Below are 21,861 nucleotides of genomic sequence, written 5' to 3' on the forward strand. Positions count from 1 at the left end.
TAAGAAAACAGACAATATTTGGCATACATTTGTAGGCACATAGAACCTTTAGGGCCGCTTGACTATCAAAAAAATGCAAACATTTGCATTCTCTTTTACGGCGACAGACCGATTATCGATCCAATGCCGAATCCAGAAAAAGTCGCCATGTCACTTGGTCTTGCGCTGCTATCCCTATCGGGATTTCTGCTAAATATATTTTCACTGATCGTTTTTCCGGCATTCTAGCTGCTTGCCCAGCCAGCTGCTACCTGCCGTGTTTTATCCGCTTAACTATATCCGCCCATTTGTACACCTGGTACACTTCATGGTTCATGCACCTGCGCCAAACACCATTTTCTAGTTTGCTGCCAAGAATTGAACCCAAAATCCCACGATCAAAAACACCAAGAGCTCGCCGATCGGCCTTTTTCAACGTCCATACTTCATGGCCGTAGAGGGCAACGAGTAGAATTAGTGTTTTGTAGAGTATAAGTTTAGTACGGGCTTGCAGGCTACGGGACCTCAGCTGGTTACGTAATCCGTAAAAGGCACTGTTTTCAGCTGCTATCCGCCTTTTTATCTCACGGCTAACCTCGTCGTCACATGTCACTAATGTACCCAGGTAAATAAATTCGTCGACTACTTCAAAAGTTTCCCCATCTAACAACACCTCAGCACCAACATCCGTCGGACTACCACGCTCTCTCCAACAAAAACATCATATCAAGAAGACTGGGAACTCTGCCTAAGATTGAGCGACAGCTCTAGCTTCCCGGTATCTTCCTACGCTCTGACGAGTCACAGCCGTGGCTAACATGTGAACTCTGGCGCGGTTCTTTTCATCCGTCGCTCGCTTGACTCAGCGTCAAACCACTGATTGGACGTGACTGTTGCAGATGTACCCAACACTTCTCCCACTGTGGTGCTGATTGTACCGTGGATATGCCTCCACTGTTTATTCAGGCTACCTCCAACTTGATCCTCGATCCGCTAATCAACCTTCTGCAGGTACTCTGTAGCCACTTCTCCAGTTGATAGCTGCTGGATGTTCAATTGTATCCTCCTTATCGTCCTGGATTTCAATACGTTGGACAATCGGGCGCGAATCATGGATACTACGAGATAATGTTCCGAGTAACGCCAAACGACCTCACGTCTGTAACGTCTGAAAAGTGTCGACCATCAAGCAGAACATGGTCGATCTAAGAGAAGGCCTCTCCATTTGTGAGCCTCCAGGTGTGCTTTTGTATATTCCGGCGTGCTACAGATAGCCATACCTCTGGCTGCTGCGAAATTGACAAGCCTCAGGCCGATGTCGTTCGTAGTAGAGTGGAGACTTTCTCTACCAATCACGGGGTGGAAGAAGTTCTCCTGCCCGACCTGCGCATTTGCATCGCCACCCGCAAACGCTTCATCTGTTTCACGAAACCGACTCCCCTTTCTGCTTTTGCGCGGCCACTGTAGTAGATGTGGTACTTACATGAAGTGTCCACAATAGGATCTACCGCCCGGAGTTCGCGTTCTCCCGTTTTCGGCAGCAACCTCCACATTCAATTTCTGCAGCTCTCTAGCCAGGATACATGCACGTGCCGGTTCGAGGGCGCTTACATTTCAAGTACCGAGTTTCCTTTTACGAGTTTCCTTTTTCGTTCGCCTAGATCCTTGCCGATTATTCCGTTCCGTATTTATATCTGGATTGTTCGTACTATTTTTCCTTCGGTATGCTGCCTTACTGTGCGGCTCAAAACAACGTCTGATCTTCAGGTTAGGAGCGGCAAATCAGCGTACTAGGACGCCAGCGTGAGACTCTAAACAGAGCTAACAAGCCGTTCAATAAAAATAAAAGTTACGAACGATCAAAGAGAACAAACGACAGGAACAATTGGCATAGACCATAGCGACGCAAACGGACTTTGAATTGGAAACTTGTAACATGGAATTGTATAGCGTATGCTTGTATGCTTCCCGGGCTGCGATAGGATTATCTACGACGAGTTAAATCCAAGCAGCTTCAATGTTGTAGCACTTCAGGAACTTTGCTGGACAGGACAGAAGGTGTGGAAAAGCGGGTATCGGGCGGCTACTTTTTACCAGAGCTGTGGCACTACCAATGAACTGGGAACCCGTTTTGTAGTTCTGGGTAGGATGCGTCAACGCGTGATCGGATGGTATCGGGTAATGCTATGATGTGTAAACTAAGGATTAAAGCCCATTCCTTCAACTACAGTATCATAAACGTACACTGTCCACACGAGACGAGACCCGACGACGAGTAGTGAGCGTCCTACGCTAAGCTGGAATGAGAGGCAATGCACAGACCGGTGGTTGATCGAGGAAATCGGCAGGGTTAGCCGACCTACAAAGCCGCTTGCAGTGATCAATTGCCAAGCGAGCTTCTAAAACAAGGTGGTAGAGCACTGGCTAGAGCAATGCACTGGATGATGGTCAAGATCTGGGAGGATGAGACGTTACCGGAGGAATGGATGGAAGAAATCGTGTCCCATCTATAAAAAAGGCGACAAGCTGGATTATAGCAACTATCGTGCAATCACGCTACTAAGTGCTGCCTACATGGTACTCTCCCAGCTTCAATGCCGCCTACTATCATCCATCGCAAAGGAATTCGTGGGGCAACACTAGGCGGGATTCATGGTGTCTCGCGCCACCAAAACCAAATCTTTGTATTACAGCAGGTACTCCAGAAATGCCGCGAGTACAACAAAACCACGCACCACCTCGACTTCAGAGCGGCATATGACTAGGCTGACCAGATTTTCTCGGGATAAAAACGGGACAAACGGGTTCAGAAAACGGGACACATGATGAAATTGATTTTTAAAAATTTTTACCAAGCAAAGCATGCAAATAATTATTTATTGCTTTGATGACGTTACCTGATCCTGAAGAGTGTTTTTTTTTCAATGAGTTCCTGAAATTGTCACATGATGATCGCGATTTTGATTAACAATTATCATGGTCTCAACTTTTAATCGCGATTTTCTCGTCAGTTCACGATAGGGGATGCTCTGCCAGGGTGCGGTACCGTCAGGAAGGCACAAAACGTACTCAGTAATATTAAAAAATTCTGGCTGCTTGGAAACTTATTTTCCACAAATCCTCCACATGTGAGGGGAACGTGCCGTTATAATCCATGGCTTTTTAGCCGACCTAACTGATAGGAAAATTTCAATGTGAAGCTCTATTTAAGATTTTTTCAAGGAGTATCCGAAAACGGTACAAAATGGCAAAAAGACGGGACGGTTAAAAACACTCGAAAAAACGGTACGTCTGGTCAGCCTACATATGACACAATTGAACGATGTCAGCTATGACAAATTATGCACGAACACGAGTTCCCGGACAAAATAACTCTGTTAGGCTCCCACCACGGATTCTAATTGGCGGTAACGAAATCGAGTTGGTTGATGATTTTGTGTTCTTGGGCTTACTCTTCAACATTAGCGCCGACAATGACACTAGCACCAAAAGATCAAAAGACCCATTATGATCGAAATTTGCGCTTACTTTGGACTGCTGAAAACGCTTCGATCGAATAAAACCATGTCCTTATACAAAACACTTATTAGACCGGTAGTCCTCTACGGCCACGAAACATGGACCTTTCTCGTAGACCAGCGTGCTCTTGGGGTTTTCGAACAGAAGGTGGTGCGTACGATCTACGGTGGGGTACAGATGGAAGATGGGACATGGAGACGACGAATGAACCATGAGTTGTACTAGTGGGCTGGGTGTGTCGTAAGGACCAAGTGCATGGAGAACTCCGCAGCCTACGCAGTCTCAATAACTCATGTTGTCGTTTTAATTCCAAGTGTTTTGTTTTTGTAGGGAGTTGTAAGCGTTCTCTGCTAGTCGATTTTTCCCCGTGGTTATCCATTCTGTTTCGAAGACCCAATCTTGGAGCCACTTTTTGGCACCACAAGGTCCTGCTTTCGACTCGCTGGGCGGTATGCTAGCATTTTTAGTAAGTTCAGGCTTCTTGTTCGTCGGCTTAGAGGTCTGACGTATTCGTTGGTTCTTCCTGCATTGCAGGAAGTTGTGCAAAGTTGTGTTTCGTTGAAAAAGAAAGCTTTTCTTCATTAACATGTAGTGTCCATTCGACATATTATTATTTCGGCTTTCTACAAGCTCTTATTCTCTACAAGCTCTTATTCTTTCTTAGACCCGCGCTCAAGGAGGGAAATGCAGAAATATCTTTCAGATCCTTGCCAATCAGTTCAGCATTCTCCCTAAAAAACGAGTGATCGAGTAACGTCCTCTAGCCAAGAAAGAACCAAGTGTCCGCTCTTATAGCTACATTTTGGTTTGATCACCTCGTGCCTTTGCCATTCGATGGCAAAGACCATCTTGTACAGTTTCCACGTTTGCTGTTGTAATTTGGTTGTCGGGAAACTCCCTGAGAATTATCCCTAATCACCAGCTTAGCTACATGCCTGAATGGGAGTTAAACGCTGCAGTTGTAGTTCGTCCTCTGTTTTTTTACGGCACTATGGATTAAAAGTCCCAACTCCAAATGAATGCCTACTCTACCATAATTGCGCACATGATAAACAAGTAAAAATGAGATAAACATCCTGCTTCGCATGTCTATTGAACGATGAAAATTATCAAAAATACTCCAACTTTTCGCTTTTCTTAAGACATTTTAACATAACAGTTGTCAAATAATATAGAAATTAAATCCATATCCGCTGGAATGTGAAAGAAGGAGACAGAACAAACAACAGACGGGTTACAAATTATCGAAATTTGGTTGACTGCACTTTAATATTTTTTAAACTATTTTGTAACCAAAACCCAGATGTTGAAACAAGTCTGTTTTCTATCTTCATATCACGCAAATTTTGTCTTCCGGTTAAAGGACTGGCAAACATTCCACCTTCGAGTACTACAAAAATCATAACAAACACTCGCTTTCTCGTTCTTTCCAATACGATACAAGCGCTGGCTGGAATTCGATTGGAGCGCCAGGCTGTCGGACGGAAAGCTTTGAGCATAAATCCGAGCTCCGCTGGACGTCTCTAAGTAGCAGGTTCCGGCCAGATACGGATTTTAAGGGAGCATCCAGGAAAGTGCACTTACCTGTTTCAATCGGAGTCGAAGCGTCGGAGTACAGCAAAATAAACACCAAAAAAATAACACCAACACTTGCACTTGACGCGGCCATTTTCAATCGCGAGCCGAGAATTCTTGTCGATTTCTGATGACGACTGTCATACAGTGCAGCGATTGTTTTCTTATGTTTTAGCTGTTCGCCTCCCGTCCTCACTGACATTTCAGCCTTAGCAGTGGTGTTTCTAAAGGGCACACGCAAGTGGAACCTGTTGAAGATGTTGAACATGGTTTTGAATATTTGAACAGGATTACATTTTATTGTTTCTTATTGAATGTTTAACGCAAACTAAAACGTTAAAAAGGTTTTGTTGCATCAAACCACTCTTCGAGATTTGTTAAGTTGTTTATTATTTAATTTTAATTTATTGTTGTAAGCACAAAAGAAGGAAAACTAATTATCAACGCATCGTGTAATTTCACATTACCATTTATTGACCATTTTTTACACTGGAATAGAAAAGAAATTGGATTCTGGCATTTGAAGCGAAGTTGAATGATCGAACATTTCATTTTAGTCATAACTTGCGTCTAGCTGAATGCAAACTGCGAACATAAAAACGTCAAAAACGAATGCATATCCCATTTCTCGTAGAAACTAAATGGCAATGGCAACAGCTATCAGACGGGATAATTTTAGCTTTTGAAATGATTATTTTTGCCAGACTCCCATATAAGTAGAACTGTTGCTCAGTACCGTTAAAAAATAAATCTTATCTCCTGACAACCGGCTGACTGCTAACTATTCAAAAACTGAAATGCGTTCCATCTGGTTTCCGCTGAACGTCACCAAACTACTGAGGCAAACTGAGCAGCGTCGTTTGTCCGGCCGGCAGATAGGCAACACCTCGCGATCGACTCAGCTGATAAGCGATATCTTCCGCAGCTTCAATTCGTCGCAGCTCTACCAGGCCGTCACCGCTGTCGCCGAAGGATTTAGCAAGCAAAGCTGCTGCTTCAGCATCACCCTCAGCTGATACGATGGCAGCTTTTTTCATTTGTTCTGCTTTTTCCACCATGAAACGTGCCTTTTCAGCTTCCTGCTGTGCAACTTGCTTCATTTCTACGGCTTGTGTGAATTCTTTGCCGAAAGTCAAATGCGTGATAGAGATATCATCCAGAATCACTCCAAATTGTGCGGCACGCTCGGTCAGATCATCCGAAACCTTCTGGGAAACCATTTCTCGTTGAGTGATCAACTCACCGGCATCGAACTGAGCTACAACCGCTTTCAACACTTCGGTGGTAATAGAAGGCAACACTCTTTCATCGTAATCCTGACCCAAAATAGTGTAGATCTTCGGCAATTGATCCGGTACCGGACGGAACAAAATACGCAGTGTGATGTTCACATTCTGAAGATCTTTACTACCGGTTACAACGGGAACATTTCTTGGTTGCGATCGGATATCGAAGATGATCGGTCGCTGCACCCAGGGAACGAAAAAGTGTGTGCCTTCTCCGGATACCTGCTGTTTGATACCAGCGAATCGATCAAATATCACCGCCCGATGGCCACCGTCCACTGAAATAAAATACAAAGTTTACACCCAGCAAAACAAATGACAGTAAAACAACATACCGTTATATAACGCCGAATTCACCACTCCACCGACGATTGCAACGCCCAATCCAATTTGACCGATTCTGTTTAGAAATTGTGTAGCCATCGTTTCTTGACTCTGAAAATATCAAATGTAAAAATATTCAAGCATATTTCGACTACTGCAACAAGAATTTCGTCATTATATTTTGTGCGTAGATGACGAGGTTAGGTTTCCTAAATCACTCGTCTTCGAACTCAATGTTAAGTTCGCTTCGCATAAACAATTGAAAGATATTTTAACTATTACTGATTTACCTGTTACTGTTTTATCATTCGAGAAATAAGAACCTGCTTATTTTCGCAAATATACGGCCGGCTTCGTAAAATTTACGCAACGACGAAACGTGAAGTCCTAAGCCCTACGCAGATTTTTTATTATTGATAATTTTGACAGTCGGCTCGGCAGCTATAAAACAGGGTTGTTTATTCGATAACATTTCCAAGTCAATTTATCACGATGCTCCAATTTTTATAGCTAAAGCTTTTTGCAGATGAAATCAAAATATACACGCCTCATCAGGTGCTTGAGCTAGAAAATAAACAACTTTCGAACTAAAAAACTGAAAAACTGTTTTTTATTGGCACTCTTTTTGCCTCTGCTTATTTTTTACATAGGACCGCCAAATTTCTTATATTTTCATCATTCTGGGAACATCCATTTTTCCTTGAATTAATTCAAACCCAGTAAAAGTTATGATAAATCTTATAGAACTACTTTGCGTTTGTAAACAGTATCCAGCTTTTTACGCACCATAGTGGCGGGTGCTATAATGCGCGTTCGTAATTTGTGAACCTCTCTGCTTACGACAGATTTGTAATTTCTGCAGTTTTGGCAACATTAATGTTGGCAGATTTATTGTTTTTCGTGCGTAATACATGAAGTGAAGAGTCGACTGACGTACACTGAAACAAGTCGACATACACTGAAAAAACTGGGCACGCTCCATCCAAGTGTTTCATCAATTGGATAAGAAAATGACTCTGCATTGTTATTTGTAGAATTTCTTTCATCGAATTCAATCATTTTTCACTTTCATTTCAAGTTGTCGCACACATCAACTTACATCCCTGAGCCGCACTACACTTACGTATGATTCCAACATCCCTTTCAAGTGAATTGTACTTGAATCTGCCCCACTGTTTCATCACAGTGATTATCATGTGCGAAACACTTTCAGTTGATTTGTTTTGTTTTTATATGTCAAATGAAGTGTCGTTTGTGCTGAAAAGTAGAAAAATGGCGACAGATGAAAAGTCAACGAGTGTCATACGGCTCAGAAGTTTGAGGATTTCCCAGACTACATCTGTAAATTTTTGGAAGGTAAGTGATTTATGTCACGTAAAATAAATGAATTCTAATCTTATTTCGTCATTCCAGCACAAGATCACAGAGATTCTGATGAAAACATCTTTACGCTAGAGGCAAGTATTTGTTTACTAAAACATCAATTATTTAAATTAAACTTATTTAAATCTTTGTTTGCTTTACAGGCTTCTTCAACAGAAAAGGATAGTTTATATTTGGTGATGATTTTTATAGCGAAATTTTAATTTTGTAAATAAAAAATATTATATCCATCATATCCATGTAAAACTGTTTTCATTTTAAAATCGAATAAAAATCATTCGAAGCTGGGTAAACATTAATTTGAGTTTCAAAATCCAAACACTTTATGTCTATATGTCATAACACCAGAATTGAAAGTGTTTTCCTTTTGAAAATCAGGTGTTGCACGATGAATAATTCTAAAGTGTTTCGCATATGAATTCTATATGTTTTGATCAGTGGGGCGAATTCAAGTGCAAAACACTTTATAATGTCGTGTCGATTTCTTTCAGTGTATATTCTCTATTAAATTTGTCCAATGAATTTACCGTACCAGAGATCTCTTAATTTTATATGATTCCATTAGAAATCCATTTGTAAATTAAATGTGATACAATAATTTTACCGAAACGCACAATGAAATAATAATTATCGGATTTTCACATCCATTTTATTTGAAATTCATTTACGTTTAACATGTGTGGTAAAAATTTAAATTTACAGGCAATATTGCGGAATACATTTTATAAAGTAAATATATAAAACCGTCATGTATCGAAACCAACATATTTATATCTTATTGATAAATCCAATAAAAAACACACGTCGCCGTGACTTTGGACTTTTTGTCAGTTTAACTTGTGAAGTTTTGTTTTGACGTTTGAATTTGGCATCGAATAATCCAGATTGTTATACAAAATGGCTACATCACGAAAAGACGGCGTCTTATTGAGCGATTGGATGGATATTTCCTTATCTCCAATGGTAAGTTATTTTTCTATACTTCATTTGAGTTTAAACTTACATAGATTTTCACAACTATAGATCACACCGAAGAAACTGGCATTATCAAATCGTATCATCGGGCAAACAACAACAGACCATTGGAACTCGGATCAAGTGGCCAACGTAGAAACGGTAATTTCTTTTTCATTAATCATTTGTCAGGAAGTTGGTAGTGAAATCTCTCGAAAAACCTGCATTATTCCGATTAGAGATATACATACGGGCAACAAATTTGTTAAAATAAATATTATTTTTTTAATAAATTCTTGTATCATTTATAAACAAACATTTCGATTTGTTTTCATGAACATATCATATGAAAGAAACAGTCCCTTTAGTGAAGTTATTTCTATAGGATAATAACAAGGAATGCATGAGATTTTCCTATAAAATTGTTATTGTATGTCAAGATATAAATTATGTCATTTCCAATGAGTTTAATCGATTATATGTTCTTTAGTTTTTAAATGATTTGCCTATCTATTTAAAAGCTTGGTAGTAATGTAAGTCTATCAGACGATCCTATGAAGAATGCATGACACATTTTCGATCACGTCGTTTTGATTGGAAGTTCTAATAGTGCAAATTTATAACACTTCCATATAATCTGAATATGTGAGATTATTTCAGTGTAAGCAGAGTTGCCGAAAGGGTAGGTAACATATTATTAATTTTTCATTATAGCGTCAGCCATTATGGGGCGTAAAAAGCTGGATAGTGTCCATCAGTGTTGTTAGTCTCACTCATGAACAGCATTTAACACCTCAAGTGAGGTTCTCGTAGTTGCCGATATTACACACTGGAGTTTTCTCATTCAAGCTATTTCTCGTGCTTTCTCGCTGTCTTCCTTGCTCGCATTCGCTCCCGAGACCACATGCACACGAGCGCGCCTACTTTTTTACTCGTGTGTACAGTCGTCGTTCGCTAACTGCAACATGTTTACATTGCAGTTATCGAATGCCGTTCGATAACTGCAACACTTGACACATGCCAAAATTTAGAGGGGGGTCCGTCACTACCATTTTTGTTTTCAATGATGTCGAAATGTATTTTTTTAATGGAATAGTGGCAAAAAATAGCAGAAAACTAAAATGGGCAAGCTATTTGATTAATCAATTTGATATTCATATTTCCGCATCATGATTTATTGCGTTTTAGTAACTACTTTACATAACCAATATGTAGGCGAAGATAAAGTTCATCACAACAGAAGATTATTTTACGTGACGTTTCTGAACTCAATTCATGAATGAAATTTTGACAGAAAGCTCGGAACCGCTGACATAACGCAAGTAAAAGCAACATCAATGTCAGCAGGATCCGTGACACCTATAAGTTCCTAAAATGGTCTATTTAACGCTAGGTCATAAAATATTGTTTGTGATCTACTATGCACTGCCTAACTGAGTAGTAAAAGCTAGCCAAACAATGCACAAGGAATATTTTTTTTCTCTTATAGTAATTACGGAAAGTGAACCATATAACATGGTGATTTTGCTTCATTGATTAAGGGGTTATATACCTTTTTAGCTTTCTAATAACCGAAAAAGTTTTTATTGCATAATCTTCAAATACAACATCTTGAGAACATTTTCACAAATTTTCATAAAGATCTGAGCAAAAAGAAGAAAGTTAGAGCGATTTGCAGGGCGCCTCGCCACGACCGCATAAGCTAAACTTGAAACTTTACACGCGATTATCTCGGAATAAAGTTTACCGAAAATGACTTTACTGAACCGATTTCTTTCATCTTTTTTTTTAAATTTTCGTTATTAAATTCGCCGGTCCTTGAACGATCGCTTTTTGAAACATACAGTTACATTTTGCAGCAAAAAAATTTTAATGCAATTTTTAGCGCTCAAAACGTGCATTTTTTGGGAAAAACGTTCTCGTTTGCACTGAAAACAAAATACTCATAAAAGCGATCGCTCAAGGACACGGCACACTTCTAAACTAATGAAATAATATGAGTTTTTTGATTAAGGTTGACCCGCTGAGTCTCTATCAGGATCACCGCAAGCCTCTGCAAAAAAAAAATAACGTTTCGGGGAAACGGCCATTATTCCAGTAATGATTGGTATATCTCAAAATCAAACGTATTTTTTTTTTGTTTATAAAATGGTGAAAATGGTGCTATGCACTTGAAAATAAATTCAAACTTCCCTCATTTTTCTCGACCAAAAAGGTATATAACCCCTTAATAGTGGAGATCTATTATCTCCCATCTAGAATGAAGCGACAACAAGTAAACGAAATCGAAATGAAAAAGTCCTTTTGAAATGTTTCTAGATATTCAACAATTTTCATTTTCGAATGCATTTAGAATCCCCCCGCGAGATTTGTCACTTCAATGTCAAATATGACTTTGACTTCAGATTTGACGGATTGCGGTCCGATAACTGCAAAGTTGTTGCAGTTATCGGTCTTGCAGTTAAAAAGCGTTGCAGTTAAAAGACATGCAGTTATCGAACGGCGTCTGTAGTTCCCTTCTCGCGAGCACAACCAGCCGAGTACAATTATTTCAAGATGCATTACAATAGTTGCGGAGGGACAAAATAAATATTTCAAATAGGGTAACGGACTACTTCGGTAGCGATTTGCTTCAACTGGTTTTATGTATCATTTGAAAAAGAGGCGTTTGCTGAACAAAACGTGATTTAAATAAAATATTGTTGTCCTTTGATTTTTAAATGAAGAATAAAAAACTGCTCGAAATGTGTTAAATGAGCAAGCTGGATCGATCAAGTGCAAGACAACCTGCGAGGCCTCCGTAGACTACATGGTCGGCGAGCTGCAGCCCTGGACCGAATTGATGTCTTCTTCGAACAGCAAGGGACACCTTATCCTGTAGCTGATTGGTAAGGTAAGTTGACATTTTTTGAACATTCTTTAGAAATCACGTTTTGTTAAAAAAAATAAACTCGTTCAGCAGATACATAAAAATCAGAAATCCGTGTAAAACCTTTGGACCCAATAAGCGAAGCATGTAATTATTAAATTTCGGTGTGTTTTTATGGCAGCTTGTAGGCCAAAATCAATTTTCAATACCAACCCTGCATGTTTTTCAGAACTGTCATCAGTAAAACTTAATCATCGCTGAAAATGAAAACATTTTGCGTCATTGAAAAAAATTGCGAAATTATCTCAAGAAAGTTTTAATTTTTATGTTTAAATGGATTTAATCCAGGATTACGAACAGCAGTATGCTGTTCTAACTGCAGAAATCACCGCCCAGATAGGTCGAATTGGTACAACTCAAGGAGGTCAGTAAAATCGGTTACAATCAAGAAAAATATGTTAGTCAATAAGAAACACTACTCTCAATTTTCCATTGAAGGTGAACGCACCAAACTCATTGCCGATATCGATCGGCAGCTAGAAGAATCACAAGAACTGTTGGAACAAATAGGTTTGGAGATTCGGGACATTCCACAGGCTACCCGGGTAGGTTATACGTCTCGACTAAACTGCTATCAGGCCGAATGGAAGCGTTTGCAGCAGGAATTCAACAACGCCAAAACTGCTCGGTCCAACCGCAATTCCGGTGCCGCAGGATACGATTCGTCGGTGGATGAATTTGATGAAATTGGAATTCAAGAGGATCAAAAACGGCGTTTGTTAAGCAACAGTGAACGCTTAGAACGAACCGGCAACTACTTGAAGGACGGATACCGGGTTGTGCTGGAAACTGAACAGATCGGAAATCAAGTGATGCAGGATTTAAATGACCAACGGGAAACGATTCAACGTGCTAGGGGACGGGTGAGTAAATTTTATTAAGCTTGGTTTTTGAGCCAATGACCCAAATTTTGTTTTCAAATTGTACAGCTGCGTGAAACGGATGCCGAACTTGGACGGACGTCACGAATTCTCAACACGATGATTTTCCGAGCCCTTAGAGAAAAGATTGTGTTGGTTGGGGTGGTTGTTGCAATATGTTGTGTATTATTTTTAAGCATTTACTTTTCCATGTCTGATTAGATATGATATGAAAACTTTTATGAGTTCGACGCAGATTTGTTTTATTTACTAAAGCATCATTCAGTCTGATAAACTGAGCGTTGGGTAAATGAATGTTCAATATTTTCAACGTTTAGTTTCCGTCTGTGTGAAAATTTGATTTTCAAAAAGTATAAGACTTACTCAAAATGTAACTAAAACTAGTGTACCAGACTTAGGTTCTAGATTATTGTGTATTTTAATAAATATTTACGTTATCAAAACATTCCTTAATTGTAATAAACACGCATGTTTCTATATTTAATTGCAATGAATGGCTCAGTTACTTTATTCGTATTTCAAAAAGCACTTGAAAGAAAAAACATCTTAGCAGTAATTCCTCATTTTTCTGCAAATTCACTACGACCTATTATGACTAAGTGAATGCTACTTCTACGGTTTACAATATTGTATTTTAGTAAAATTACATCAGTAATGGATTAGGCGATAACTTTATATGTCGCTGTTAATATCAAGTTTTAAAAACCATCCTGATTTAGTTATAATCATACTATAAGTATAATTTGGGGTAAGTTTAATATGAAATAAATTATTCTCGTGATTGATTCATGCAAAATTTTGTTTCTCAACCATAGTATGTGTGCTTTCATCTCTGACATGTTATATTTCAACGAATGTATGGCACAGCTATTTTAGAAAATTAGTATTAGAAAAGTCCCTGCAAATGAAACATGTCTAATCACAACTTGCGCACAACGCCGTCGTCAAGAAGTATGAAATGCCTATTCGGACGGCTGTCTTACATATATCAGTGTCGCCGATCACTCATCAATGAAAAATGTGCCCTATTCAGGGCACGAAATACTAGCAAAGACAAGAGGGTTCTCCAATTTCCTCCGGCGGTTCGATCTTGAATCCGTGCTGCTCCAGTGCTTGAAGCTCCAAACGAGATCGGTTCGATTCCACCAGCGTGTTCGCAATCTCCTGAAACATCTCTTCTAAGCCTTCACCTGTTCTGCATGAGGTTTTAAAAGTCGCACTAATCAAGCTGTGACACTGTTCGCAAAAAGATTCCATATCTTCCTCTGACACTTCCGGATCCCCAGTTTGCTCTAGATCAACCTTGTTACCCACAAGAAATATTTTCGCATTCTCCGCATATGTTACAACGTCCAACATATGCTGCGATAGTGAGTGGAACGATGCTGGATTGTCAAGGGCAAACACCAACAGCGCAGCTTCTGCAAATTTGTAATAGCTTGAGGTAACTGATGCGACTCGCTCCATACCACCGGTATCCCAAAGTTGAAGCTGCAATTCGTTTTAAATTATTCATAATCTCCTTACAGTAAAGAACAACACTCACCTTAACGTTTCGTTCTCCCACGGCAAAACTTCGATCAAAGTGGTCCAGCCCTAGGGTAGATTTTCTGTCCGTTGCAGTCACGAAAGTATTAGTAGCAAAACGCCGAAATATTGAGCTCTTCCCTACGCCATATTCACCACAAAGAATAATTTTCTGCTCGGGAATGCGCACCGAGGCCATCGGAGCAAAACCGGAAAAATCCACCGTGTTTACGTTTGTGAATCTAAGCCTCTTGACACAAAAAAAAAAAGAAGAAACGCTGGTAGTAGAATCGACGAATCTGAAACGAATATGCAGTAGAGCATTCAGATCAATTGCAGGTTGATTTTGATGTAAAACTTTTGATTTGTTTCCTCGTCTGGTATTACCTTTTTCAGTATTTTCGCACTGATTTAATTAATTTCCAATCATCTGACAGTTCGTTGTTTTGTTTATACATATGCATAGCAGAATCGAAAACCAATTCAACTGAACGGAAAATCGAAATTTGCGTTTTAGGCAAGGTTCCCAGTTTGATAGATTTTCTGTTTTATGATCCAACTATCAGTTTTAACTTATATTTCTAGAGAAACATTTCAAAAGGTCCTATCTGCTTTGATCGATCACTTTCATAAGCACTACAACTTACTAAACACCTTTTATGCCACGTTATTTACACGAGTTGATAGTGGAGGGATCACTCTAGCCTTCTGAACGAAAACCACGCTTGAAAAAGTTACTACAGCTGAACCATTACCGAAATAAAAAGACACTCCGGAAAAACGATAAAAGCAGATAGGACCTTTTAAAATATTTATCTACACGGAAAACGAAAAGTACCCATTTTCATGTCGATTTCTCTCAACGGCGTCGTTCCGTGCAGGAAGCCAACTTTTAGTAGTTGTAGATTAATTCAATAGAAGGTATATAGCACTAAGAGTAATAATACGTAAAAAATACCCAACGTTTAGTTCAATCTTTTAAACTATGCCTTGGGTAGATTTCAGTTAATTTCATTCGATTGAATTAATATTATATAATAATCTATTAAATCTATCTCAAAACCTACCCACGTACCTTCTAATTTAGTGTAACTGCCTTATTAATTTCCCCTTTAAGTGCCTCCGTTCCTAGCTCCATTCTCACAATGCAGTTTTAATCTTCTTCTTGATTGGCGGATATTATTCAAAAACAGAAGCACAAAAGCACGTTCTTCACCTAATATCACTAATTAATAACCAAAACTACCAATATCAAAGATATCTCTGCCACTTTCGCGAAATCAATTTTTTCACACGAGTTATGAATTTTCAACCAGTTTGATTTTTCATCCAATATTGGGTTTAAACTACCCATTATTGACTTTTTGTCAAAACACCATCATTGAGTAAAAGCATGTTTAAAGTAAATTAAGTTGAAATGACTCAGCAATAGCATTGCAAAACTACCCAACACGTAGGTTGTATAAAGTTTACATCATTTCAGGTAGTTTGTACACTCCGGTTGGGTAGATTTGTTCTTCATAGTATTGACGTAGAACTACGTCTGTCAGGAAGTTCGTCTACATAAGAATGTGAAATGAAAATCTAAAAATTAAAAGTGAAAAATATGTCCAATTTCAAATGCTTATAAATCGGTTGGCTTTCGATGGATTTCCTTCGTTCTTGCAGCAATCGATTGAATTTTTTTCATGCATCCTCCCAAATGAAGATAAATGTAATTTGATTATTCAAACTATTGTACTATTGGAAATTATCAAGCGTTGTTAAGGTGGAAGTGTGTTGAAGCCATAAATGACCGACTTAGAACCACCACGTGGTCTACTTCGAATTTTCAAATGCTTACCACTCGGTAATAGTTCATACGTCACTTGTGATAACATATCATCATGTTTGTTGAGGTGGTGAAAACATCAAATAGTGTTTTCATAGATAACGCGTTAACTATTCCCGAGTCTTGTAGCACTGGAAATTCGTAGTCGACCACGCGGTCACCACGTGGTTGTTTCTACACACTACCACCTCAAAACGTAAAATTCGATCTCTGATTGGTCGTTATATGATTGCTTTCCCAAGCACGGTCGACAGAATTATAGACCTAGTAATTTGGAATCTACTATTTGGCCTATATGAGAGCCTGTTTCAGCCGAGACCAGGGATGCCTAGGGGCACAGAACAGATATGCAACTTAGAACAAAACTCTGCAGCAAATCGATGCCCAAGCTTTTTGCATTTATTTTTTGCTGTTCCATCCTACATTGAATTAACCGTGCATCGTTCGAACAGTTCGCTTCACTAGTTTGAACATGCACCAAAAAAATATTTTTTTTTGCTTCAATGATGGCAAAAAGGTGATCTTGAATAGTTGAATCTATCAAAATCAAGTTAAGACAGGACCGCATTCAAGAGATCTTTAAAGCGGTGATTCAGTAACAATTCACAATCAACGTCAATAGAACAAATTAAACTAAAAATCTTTCAACCATTCAAACATTGTTTAACAAATTTTCTTGGATTGTACACCTCGCGACTGTTGAAACTATTTTAATCTGTTAGTTGATTTACTTGAATATCTTCGTTGGATTTTGAAACCGAGTTTCTCGACCAACGACAATATTTTTTTCTCGTACCGTTAATTATACCTAACGTTGCAAGTAATGCATATCAGACGCGCTATACACAGCACTGCTTACGACATCAGATAGAATGTAGAAAAATGATTGTCGTTAGTCAAGTTTTAAACTTGGGCAAAAATGAAATTCATTAAAAATATATCTACATAAAAACCGTTGCACGTATGCGGCTGGTACTGTACGGTTATCATGAAAAGGCACCCTCGCTATACCAGTACCGGGGAGAACAAAGGATTCTCTCGGCGAAAAGCGGCGAGAGATCATACAGTCCCCTCCTGAATTATCGAAGGAAAAAAGAGCAGAATATGAAAAGAACTTGTAGAAAAGGTAATTCAACGATTTTCTTTGAAATGGCTTGATTCGCCAGAGCCAATGTGCTTCGGAAAATACCAACATGATTCGCTAATTGCATTTTGCAAAATCTGCTTCAATATACTAAGTATTGCTCGTGGTGGGAAATCAAATTTGTTCAACCACTTAACCACCAAACGCTACAGTGAGGCAGCAGGTAAAGTGAGTGAGCTGATAGAGTCAAAAATGAATTATCCTTCCACTATTGATAAGATTAGTAAGGCAGAGCTCAAGGTTTGTTCATGGGCACTAGAACATAACGAGGCGTTCGCAGCTGTGGATAAAATAGCCGATGTCTTGAAAGGTTCATTAATCCATGGGAAGAACAAACACAGTATCAGTTGTCGAATCTGTATCGCGGTTTATCAACATGACGACTACTAAAGCTGATATGAAGAAAAACGACTTTTCCATCAACAACTAATGCGAGATATTTACAACTATACTATACTATCCTCATCAACAATGTAAACCGCACTTTCCAGTCGCCTGTGTATAATAAACCACATTTTTGACATTTTCTCTTTTAATCAGTGTTGTTAATTCCACTCATATACAGCATGCAACACCTCTAGTGAGGTTCTCACACACTGGAGTACCCTCAATTCAAGCTATTTCTCGTTCTTTCTTGCTGTCTTTCTTGCTAGCATTCACTTGCTGGCAGGAGCTTAGCGATGATCCCGTACCAGCTGCACAGCGATTTGGCGCGTTTTACTAATGACAGCTTGACGTAAAATTTTTGACGTAGAATTACGTCTTACGGCAACATACACAGGGGGCCAGTTTCATTACAGGGATCCAATTTCAAAAACCAAAAACATCGAGAGCGTCACAAAAATTGTCCATTTTCAACCGTTTTAAGCTCAGTCAGTTTCCAACCGATTTTCGTCATTTTTGCAGTAAGCGATTGGGAAATCAACCAAGCACCCGTTCAAATGGAGAAAGTTGTAATCTGATTGTTCGAACTGTTGTACTATTGAAAATTGTCAAGCCTTGTCGAAACGCAAATGTCGACCTCTGATTGGTCGCACAATGCTTCTTTCCCTAACACACAGAATATACCTAGTTGACTAAGAATGCGTGCTTTGTGTTTTATGTATAATTTATTCCATGATTGTGCCGATACCACACGGACTGCTGGATAGCAGCAGATAACAGAAATGCAGCACTTACGCTATTGCGTCTTACAACAAAACGGTTATAGATCGACATCACAATTTCCACCTTCATACTAATACTAATACTAATGTCTACCGTAATCATACTAATGTCTACCGTCGGCAGCATAAAACATGCACGATCTGCTTCCATGCGACTTTAGTCATATCTATTTTTTCAGTTATCCAAATCCACAACGTGCAAAAAATCTATGTCAGAGCGGATATTGCGCGCTATCTGGACCATGAAGCATTTATGCGATAATTGAACGAAATTTGCAACTACAGCAACCAGTCTTTCTCAAGGCTGCTAAATATATTTGGAAGAGCATAATGAATGGTTATACTAAATTACAACTTTGATTACAGTTTGATGCTGCTGCAATTGCCCGGCAGTGTGATGTATATTACGATTCATTAACACTGTGCATCACAAGCGGTATATGCGAAACAAATCCGATACCAAACAGAAAAGTTCAGCCAGTTCTGCTCACGGCGCTGAGTCCGTTTTAGCAAATTCATAACACTCCATTAACAAATATGTGACGTCTTAAAGAAGACGGTTGTAACGAGAACGGAAACATCTTCTTCTTTCAAGCCGTGCAAAACACGATACATGTTATATTGTTGCCTTCATAAGGCAACAATAGGTTGACAAGAGGAATGTAACAATTTACTTGGAGCAGCAAACGTACGGCAGTCTGAACCTAGCGGCAAGTGTAATAGTAGAACGTTTGTTGTAATCCGCCAACCGGGAAGCAACCGAAAATGTTTCTCCTTACGAGGTTTGACCTGTTGAGACGAATTTCATGGCTCCTCTGTCGCTTGCCTCTGGTGCCATCTCAATGATGATACATTTGTTGCCAGGTACACAGTTGACGATAAAATAATGCGCTTTCGCGCTCAAATTTCGCTTATATATCGACAAACTGTGAGCAGCGTAGCCCATTCTCTTTTTTACGTACGTTGGAGAATGACATAACTGGAAATAATTTTTCCAGTTATCCCAATCCACAACGTGCAAAAAATCTATGTCAGAGCGGATATTGCGCGCTATCTGGACCATGAAGCATTTATGCGACAATTGAACGAAATTTGCAACTACAGCAACCAGTCTTTCTCAATGCTGCTAAATATATTTCGAAGAGCATAATAAATGGTTATTACTAAATTGCAACTTTGATTGCAGTTTGATGCTGCTGCAATTGCGTAGCAGTGTGATGTATATTACGATTCATTAACACTGTGCATCACAAGCGGTATATGCGAAACAAATCCGTAAATGTCAATTTACTAAGTTTTCATCATTACAAACCAGTCACTTCTTACAGCATCTCGATCATACTCATGGGCGCAACTACGGGGGGGCTTTAGTTTTAAGCAAGTTTTAAGCCCCCCCTAGAATTTCCCAGAGAATAATTGTAGTTAATATAAATACATCCCTTACTTCCTATCAGAGCATCAAAATCAACACAAATTGGCTGAGAACTAGTACTGTGCCCAGGATCGATTCTCAAACCTAGCTCTCTTACTTTCCTTACTAATAAGACGAGTGCCGTGGTGGCTCGTGTTATATCAAGGAGTTGTTGCCATGCTGCTCGGTTTTGGGCTGTTTCGCCAGTTCCTCAGACGTCTCATCACCCGCAAGTCTCTTTCGATCTGGTCGAGCCATCGCGCACGCTGCGCCCCCTAGTCCACAGGGTTGCCGAAGAGAAGTGATTTCACAGGATCATCGTCCGGCATCCTTACGACGCGACCGGCCCACCGCAACCTATTGACTTTCGCCAGCTGTGCAACGGGGTTCTCTCCAAGCAGCGCGTGCAGCTCATGGTTCATGCACTGTCGCCATTATCCGTCGTCTGTCTGTACTCCACAATAGAGCACCTTCTGTTCGAAAACTCCAAGAGCGTTGAGGCCAGAAGCGTTGATGTATCGATTCCGTAGAGAACTACCGGTCGTATCAGCTACATCGTCAACTTTTTACTACGTCGCACTAGACTCGATCGAAGTGGTCATGCCAATACCCCCACCACAATTGGTGCGTACGTTTGTATGTCTGAGAAAAAAAAGCCGTCGATTAGAACATGGTTAATTTGGTTTGTTGTACGTTGGTCAGGTGATCTCCAGGTGGTTTCGTGGATGTATTTTTGGGGGAAGCAGGTTCTTCGGACTGCCAGTCTGCGGGAAGCTGCGAAGTGCTTATATATGTTTTCCCTACCGACCTGAGCGTTCATGTCCCCGATGACGATCTTGATGTCTCTACGCGAGCAGCTATCGTAAAGTTTCTCCAGCTGTACGTAGAACGTTTCTTTCTCTATATCGGGACGTCCTTCGAGAGGGCAGTAGGCATTGAGGATGGTGTAGTTGTAGAACCGGCCTTTTATTCTCAACAAACACAACGTGTCGCTGAACGCCTGCCACTTGATCGCACGACTCTGCATCCTACCCAGCACTATAAAACCGGTACCCAGCTCATTGTTTGTGCCGCCGCTCTGGTGAAATTGTGCCCTGCGGCCACAAATTCGCCGTACCTTCTCTCCTTTTCGGTAAATCTCCTGGAGCGCAACGATGCCGAACTGGTGAAGCTCTAGCTGATCCAGCAGGATCCGGTCGGCATCCGAGGCGTTAAGCGATCTACTGTTACATGTACCGTGCTTCTAATCGTCGTCCTTATTTGGTCACTAGATCATTGCGGGTAATTCCGGTTCATTTTTAATTCTTGATTGTTCGTAGTATGTTTTTTTTAGCATGCTGCTTTACTAGGGCTGCGATACCTAGTCTCGCGACGGGGCCGCCGTCTTGGGTGTAGAGGCGAGACACCGCATTTCATAGTTCACCGTCCACTTCGGATCAGTCGCTGTTCGAGCCGCCCCCATCCTGGAAAACAGACGCTCAGACAAGCTGCTCTCCAAGGAGAACAACTACCGCTTCCCTGTCAGCATACGACCAAGTTCCCACCGGTTCCCCAATCTTCTCATGGTTGCTCGTATTCCAGTCGGTTCCACGTGGAGTTATGAATATGGCATTATGCCTTGGACCACACTGGGATCTATTTTATGCCGACTAGCACGGGTGTACTGCTGGTACGCGGTGGGCAGTGCGTTTACCAAACCTAGTTCGCCTCAATATCGAAACAGTGTCAGCTGAAAGAGATGGTCAAGATATTCAATACATCTTCGGAGATTTATTCCCGGTTGAAGTGATTTTGTCTTCTATTACGACACTACTTTATGCGTTTTTAAATAGGCGCATTGTAACTCTTTTTCCTATTTTTTTTAAATGAAGTGTATGAAAACCAGCCCCCCCTAGAAATTTTCCTTAGTTGCGCCCATGATCATACTCATGGTTCATAACAATTTACAGAAG

At 40.0% G+C, this 21,861-nt stretch overlaps 4 protein-coding genes across 4 annotated transcripts in view; 1 reads left to right on the top strand and 3 right to left on the bottom strand.

Moving 5' to 3' along the window:
* LOC129730495 (bone morphogenetic protein receptor type-1B) overlaps positions 1-5,224 on the bottom strand; it is a 212,469-nt gene extending 207,245 nt beyond the window's left edge. Inside the window, exon 1 of the mRNA XM_055689862.1 lies at positions 5,083-5,224. Coding sequence (XP_055545837.1) covers positions 5,083-5,167 — 85 coding nt within the window. The 5' untranslated portion in view covers positions 5,168-5,224. The remainder of the gene's footprint in view (positions 1-5,082) is intronic.
* A 302-nt stretch (positions 5,225-5,526) lies between these two features.
* LOC129730497 (protein l(2)37Cc) lies at positions 5,527-7,110 on the bottom strand. The gene is made up of 3 exons (XM_055689867.1): positions 6,974-7,110; positions 6,695-6,794; positions 5,527-6,637 (listed from the first exon to the last, which is right to left on the bottom strand). Exons 2-3 carry the CDS (start codon positions 6,780-6,782, stop codon positions 5,907-5,909), a joined length of 819 nt encoding a protein of 272 aa, XP_055545842.1. The 5' UTR covers positions 6,783-6,794; positions 6,974-7,110; the 3' UTR covers positions 5,527-5,906.
* Positions 7,111-12,121: 5,011 nt separating this feature from the next.
* Positions 12,122-13,324, top strand: LOC129730498 (vesicle transport through interaction with t-SNAREs homolog 1A). The gene is made up of 3 exons (XM_055689868.1): positions 12,122-12,313; positions 12,388-12,812; positions 12,879-13,324. The coding sequence occupies exons 1-3, from the start codon at positions 12,223-12,225 to the stop codon at positions 13,029-13,031; spliced, it is 669 nt and encodes a 222-aa protein (XP_055545843.1). The 5' UTR covers positions 12,122-12,222; the 3' UTR covers positions 13,032-13,324.
* Positions 13,047-14,861, bottom strand: LOC129730499 (uncharacterized). Its single transcript, XM_055689869.1, has 3 exons — positions 14,745-14,861; positions 14,377-14,656; positions 13,047-14,321 (listed from the first exon to the last, which is right to left on the bottom strand). The coding sequence occupies exons 2-3, from the start codon at positions 14,554-14,556 to the stop codon at positions 13,875-13,877; spliced, it is 627 nt and encodes a 208-aa protein (XP_055545844.1). The 5' UTR covers positions 14,557-14,656; positions 14,745-14,861; the 3' UTR covers positions 13,047-13,874.
* Between the last annotated feature and the right edge of the window lie 7,000 nt (positions 14,862-21,861).

Source organism: Wyeomyia smithii, chromosome 3, assembly GCF_029784165.1.
Source record: "Wyeomyia smithii strain HCP4-BCI-WySm-NY-G18 chromosome 3, ASM2978416v1, whole genome shotgun sequence".
NCBI classification, from domain to species: domain Eukaryota; kingdom Metazoa; phylum Arthropoda; class Insecta; order Diptera; family Culicidae; genus Wyeomyia; species Wyeomyia smithii.

Bases quoted from the DNA above. Each gene is read 5' to 3' on its own strand.
- LOC129730497 (XM_055689867.1), bottom strand. From the start codon at position 6,782: ATGGCTACACAATTTCTAAACAGAATCGGTCAAATTGGATTGGGCGTT. The intron at 6,638-6,694 runs GTATGTTGTTTT...ATTTTATTTCAG, and splicing joins GAATTCGGCGTTATATAACG to TGGACGGTGGCCATCGGGCG.
- LOC129730498 (XM_055689868.1), top strand. From the start codon at position 12,223: ATGGATTTAATCCAGGATTACGAACAGCAGTATGCTGTTCTAACTGCA. The intron at 12,314-12,387 runs GTCAGTAAAATC...TTTCCATTGAAG, and splicing joins AATTGGTACAACTCAAGGAG to GTGAACGCACCAAACTCATT. The intron at 12,813-12,878 runs GTGAGTAAATTT...CAAATTGTACAG, and splicing joins TTCAACGTGCTAGGGGACGG to CTGCGTGAAACGGATGCCGA.
- LOC129730499 (XM_055689869.1), bottom strand. From the start codon at position 14,556: ATGGCCTCGGTGCGCATTCCCGAGCAGAAAATTATTCTTTGTGGTGAA. The intron at 14,322-14,376 runs GTGAGTGTTGTT...AACGAATTGCAG, and splicing joins TGGGAGAACGAAACGTTAAG to CTTCAACTTTGGGATACCGG.